Raw genomic sequence first — 5942 nt, 5'->3', positions numbered from 1 at the left:
CTTGGATTTTCTATCATCATACAAGTGCTGAACACAATGAGCGCGACAGACTGCAAGCGACATTTGTCAAATATTAGAATACACACGTTCTTAGGGATACATTTATTGAGGCAGCTTTACAACTATATAACTGTGTCCATAAGAACGTGTGTATTCGCGCTCAATGTGTTCAGCACTTGACTCTTTGACAAAACGCCAGTTTCGGCCATTGGTTGACCGTGACAACGGAGATGCGAAAGATGCCTGCGGCACTTGCTATTATGAATGTATGTACATACATATGTATGTGGCTCGCATTTGCTTTCGTAAACATACAGACAAATGTGCCAAAGAAATAATACATACATACTAATATGTACATATGTATGTGTATGCCATAGAAGTTCTATTGCTACGAATATGGAAATGACAACGAAATAATGCGAATATGCATATTTCATGAAGGACATTAATTTTTTTTGAAGAAATCAAAGGAATGAATGGAAGTGGGTATATGAGCACATTTAAGTTCATTTTATAATAGTCGAAATTAATATAATTTGGAAATAATAATTTATTTAAAATTATTTTTTATTTAGTTTTATCACATAAAATGTTTACCATTTTTCGGAAAACAATGATTGTTATAACACAAAGTAATCACGCATATGTGACAATGGTTCATATAATTCAATATAAGCATGCATAAGTGAAGAGAGTGAGAAAAAAACTCGAACAGAGTTGCGCAACACAAATTGCTCGTGTGAAGGTAATGAGCGACAGCAAAAGAGAATCGCCCGAGAATTAGCAACAAAAAGTCACATATTTTGTATATTTTTCTACAAAGCAATTCTCTTTATTTATTCTCAGTCATTTTACATATGTATGTATATGTATTTCTGCCACTGCACGTGCTCAATTCTGCTAAATAGATAGCAGCGAAAATGGTGAATTCCTTACTATGATTCTATCGGCTCTGTTAGCCGGCCAATCGAACCATCATACAGATTTCGATTTGCATCTTCTCTATACTTAACCAGAGAACTTAAAACATAGAGAAGGTGGAAATTGAATTCTGTATGATGTTCGATTGGACGGCTAACAGAGCTTATAAGATTGAAGCAGAGAACTTAAAACATAGAGAAGGTGCAAATTGAATTCTGTATGATGTTCGATTGGACGGTTAACAGAGCTTATAAAATTGCGACACGGAATTTCACCATTCTCGCTGCTATTTAGCAGAATTGAGCATGTACAATGGCAAATTCTCACACAACCTAATCAATAAAGATTAGGTCTTTTTCACCGGCTTTTTTCAAAGCTTGGCTCACGTGTTCATACTAGTTACTAAATTAATAAATACTAAAACTAACTAACAATAACTATTACTAATACTACTACTACTACTACTACTACAAACTATTTACAACTTAATTCTACCCTGAAAAAAATAAAAAGAACATTATTAGTTTTTGAAGAATCTGAAATGAGAAGAGAGAAATGCATTTTAGTTATTAATGAAAAGTATTTATATTGTATTTGTATTTCTTTTACCTTTTATAACACGGAAGTTGCTAGAAAAATTAAATATGGCCTACAATCAACTTATGTTACCAGTTTCTTTAGTTTCTCTCTTTTATTGTAATATCTCGCCCTAACTTCATTTTTGTAAGACTCTTCCTGCTGCTGTGCCAGCCATTTCGCGTTTTTAAACAGTAAAACTGTTATTAAAAAATCTAAAAATTGGTGCCTATGCTCGAGGCAATCTCCAGCCTCGCTGTACCACTCTGGGTATTTTTGTTCGGTAATTGTAGTAATCTGGGCTAAAATCATCGATTTTATACCCACTCTGCAAGAATTTTCCTTAAACAAATCTTTATAGAGGCTCATTTGAAGGCGGCTTATCTCGAAGACTCTATCATTGGGATTAACCAGCCTTAGGTCATCCGCGCTTTTATAATTTTTAGACCTTATAAGGGCTTCCGATGAGGCTTGTAGAGAGGTATCACTCTTCCTCATTAAATATGCACATTTTTCGCATTTTAATCTGCAGAAAACCTTCTGGTATATTGCATATCCAGTATAATAGCGACGAACCTGTATTTCTGCTGGTTTTTCGGTCTGAGCAAAGTGCTCATCTGGAACATATATTTGTTCCACGGCAAGTTGCTCAGACGGTTTTAAATTTTCTTTAAGGTCGTCTTCCTGGCCAATATTCCAATCAAGGTTTTCATCGTCGTCTTCTTCGCAATTGCTGCCTGTTTGCGAGAAGTTGCGTCGCAATATATGCATGGATACTAACCTTGCAACAATATATTGCATCTCGTGTGCTGATGGATGATTATTACATCCTAAATTTGCCCGTATCCTATAAAAAAAGTTTTCCAGTGCGTCCTGGTTCATTCTCCCTAAGAGTATAAAGGATACATTCGAATATTCTTCGAATATATCGCCGCTCAATGCAATCATTGCATTTATTGTTAATATAAACGAATCGAGGCATATTATTTGGCTTTTGGGCTTTTTCATATTCCTTATGTACTGAATGTGATCTTTTAATCTATTAATTTTTTCAATACAACCTCTTTTTATTGGTCGTCTTCGCTCATTTGGATTGCAAAGCGTCTTGCAATCCAATTCGTCGAAAAGATCATTCATTCTTTTCACCAGCAGTTGGGTTGCTTTGGCGCATTTTTTTACGTGCTCATCGGAGCCAAACAAATTTTCCTTTATAGCCATATCAATTGCCGCGGCGACCGAATTGCTAAATACTTGTGTCGCTCTTGACACTGACATTTTTTCTAAATTTCCGGGGTACACATGCGAATAGGTTAATTTAGGGCACATTTTAAAATTAACGTTCGCCTGGTCTATGGCATATATTTTACGCACAACTTTAAAACTTGTCAGCCCATCTTGCGTTTCAACGTCATACTTTAAGTACATATTGCGCATGCATTTTATTAAATGGCAATAGTCAAACATCATATATATTTTTCTTTCATTATGAAAGAAATATGGCTTTTCTGGTGTAGCGCCTACCAGTTGCCTCAATTTGACATTTTGTGCACCTTGGTCGCACACTATTGACTTGATTTTAAGTCCGATTTCTTCTGAGGCATTTATATTGCTCTTGAGCATATTCAACAAATTCTCACTTTTGACGCCATCTTTTGCCACATAATAGGAAATCACATATTTCCATTTTGCGACTATGCCTTTCAACATAAAGAAGCAGCACTTATTGCCGATCACGCTTTCCCGGTGACCTTCTCCATTATCGACGAAGCCATCAATCACATCTCGTACTTTGTTGTACGTCAGATCTTTTCTGATTGAGACTTCGTCGAAAATTAGTTGGCATATGCGTTCTTCTGGTTTAAACTCTTGAACAATTTTTTTTAAATTGTTCAAGACTTTTTCGTCGATACCGGGGCAGACATACCGGATCGGACGCCAACGCAAAAGTGTTTTTTTGTGGGGCAATGCAAACCCCAAATCGTCGCGCATGAAATTATATGTCTTAGTCGACATATAATTGATGTTTAAAGCCATTGATTTCTCCTTTTCATCGTAGGAGTTTTTTTCTTTAAAATCATCTTTGCGAATGTTATCGCATGTTCATTAGCATCGCCTGTTATTATGACGTTTTTTTCCAGAGCTTGACATTTTTTTGTCAACAGGAAAACTTTCCTTTTTAGCTCTTTAATCTTTTTCATTTGCCTCAAAGAATTACTTTGAAAACCCCTAGCTACTCGAGCGTAATGCTCGTGGTCGCGAACAGTGATATTCTCACTATCTTCGCACTTCATTTCTATTTCATGAAGGCGGGAATATTTTTCGAATTCTTGAAATGATATGTCATTTGGATTTCCCATCTCTTCAAATGACATATCATTTGGTGTTGTACACTCGGTTTTTAAAACATCATATGTTTGTACAACCGGCGGCAAAACCCACTGTGGCGATTGCTGACTAGTTTCGTCAACTTCAAATTTTAAATTTAGCACAGGAAGAGCTTCATTCAAAATGCGCCTTGACGAGATATCTTTATTGTGAAAATGTCTTTCACATATATATAAATGTTTTTTCAGTGGTAACTGAAGATTGCAGGCCTTAACCCAATTATTTCTAGCAACTTCCGTTTTAGGAAACGTAAAAAGTTTTGCTCCACCGGCACAGTTGCTAACGCAGCAACTTTTGTACGGGCGCACCGGTTGAAATAATTGCGTTGGGGCCTCATCTAAAAAAATTGTAAATAAATATAAAGATAAATATAAAATATATATATATAATAAATACTAAATTTCAATATAAGTGTATGTACATACATATATGTAATATTAAATATTATATGCACCCACAGGAAATTTAATTAAGCACACACGTACCAGCCAAAAATAAACAATTAAAAATAAAAACCAAACAACGATATTGGCTACTTGGGCATACATCGCAGTTATATCTTGAAAATAAATTACTATTATATACATAAACCTATACTAAAACCTATATGGAATTCTACAAAGATACCAATCGAAAAGTCTAAGATTAATTACAAACGCGCCTTGGTTCATAACAAATAAAGCCATTCTTTATTCAGTTCTGAATATACCTTTTGTTAAAGATGAAATTAAAAGATTTAGTCCAGCATATTTGCACAGGATAAGTTATTATTATTGTTATATTTAGAATATATTCTTATTTTGTAAACGTCACAGACTTGAACGCTCACAAAACGATTATTTTTATGTCTAAATGCTGGCTTGGCAAATTATCAAAACACACACACGCACGCACTTGTATGTGCACCCGCAAATCATCAAACACACTCATGCACTTGTAAGGGCACCCACAAGCAAATAAACACCCCCAAGATAAAAAAAGAACTACACTTACCCAGATGCAATGTAGGTACTGCATTCCTTTTAAGCATTTTTGGGCCAATTGCCTCTTTTTCAAAATGTTTCTCACAAATGAATGAGTTGCTGGCTGGAACGTGGTCAGTGGGAGAAATTTTTAGATTCTCCTTCCACTTTTCAGCCAACTCACATTCATTTGGGAAACTAAATAAACGTAGTACCCCACCGCTGGTACTCTCACACCCGCGCACGCGACACTTACGAACTTTCGGCATTTTATTTCGATTTTTAAAAATAACACGACTGAGAAAAAATCCGTCCGCACTTCACAAAATCACCAACTTTATGAAAATTGGCGCAATTATTGACACTTCAATTTTATGTAAAGTTTAAAACATATTTACATATGAATACATAATATATTTTATTTTGGCGCAATTATCGACACTTGTCAATTGGGCCAATATACATAAAAGTAGGAGAAAGAAGGATGGTTACTTTCATTTGTGTGTGAAGCTCAATACTTATTTATGTACATACATATGATATACATATACAAAGAACATGTAAGAAGAAGATTTTTACAGGTTCCCTGGTAAGTGATATGTAAATATTTATTTGATTTTGGCGCAATTATTGACACTTGTCTTAATATACAAAATTGGGCCAAAACGAAACAAAGAAATACATAATTACTTTTACATGTCAATATGAAAATGCCGACGGCAAAACGCAAAGGCATACATTGCACATATGTACATACAAGCAATTCCTTGATTGAACGCAAAAATTGAAGTATGAGAAATAGAAATGCCGACGGCAAAACGAAATTCCTTACATTCGTACATTGCGTATGAAAGGAATTCCCTGGTTGAAAGCTAACATGAATCATGAAAATATCATAATGATGTTAGGTAAAGCTTTTATTTATTTAAAATGAATTATTATAAAATAAGATTAAATTGACAAATAATGAATAAAAGTTCTATATGCATACATATTTCCATACATTCATACATACCTTTCCTATGGAATATCAAATTTTTCTTCAATATTCTCTGTTTGGGAGTATCAACATGGGCATGCATACATATGTATATT

General features: G+C 34.6%; 1 protein-coding gene across 2 annotated transcripts; it reads right to left on the bottom strand.

Moving 5' to 3' along the window:
- Positions 1–1421: 1421 nt before the first annotated feature.
- Positions 1422–5464, bottom strand: LOC120781442. 2 transcript variants are annotated; one of them, XM_040113659.1, is made up of 3 exons: positions 4879–5464; positions 1534–4222; positions 1422–1460 (listed from the first exon to the last, which is right to left on the bottom strand). In XM_040113659.1, the coding sequence occupies exons 1-2, from the start codon at positions 5114–5116 to the stop codon at positions 3525–3527; spliced, it is 936 nt and encodes a 311-aa protein (XP_039969593.1). In that variant the 5' UTR covers positions 5117–5464; the 3' UTR covers positions 1422–1460; positions 1534–3524. The 2 variants fall into 2 exon arrangements, with proteins under 2 accessions (XP_039969593.1, XP_039969592.1); XM_040113658.1 differs by lacking the exon at positions 4879–5464 and having other exon boundaries at positions 1534–4244.
- Positions 5465–5942: the final 478 nt, after the last annotated feature.

The sequence above is a fragment of the Bactrocera tryoni genome, unplaced genomic scaffold (genome assembly GCF_016617805.1).
Source record: "Bactrocera tryoni isolate S06 unplaced genomic scaffold, CSIRO_BtryS06_freeze2 scaffold_7, whole genome shotgun sequence".
NCBI lineage: Eukaryota > Metazoa > Arthropoda > Insecta > Diptera > Tephritidae > Bactrocera > Bactrocera tryoni.
The sequence above is the reverse complement of the archived record's forward strand: the minus strand, read 5'-3'. Positions and strand labels throughout refer to the sequence as shown.

Bases quoted from the DNA above. Each gene is read 5' to 3' on its own strand.
- LOC120781442 (XM_040113658.1), bottom strand. From the start codon at position 3,534: ATGGCTTTAAACATCAATTATATGTCGACTAAGACATATAATTTCATG.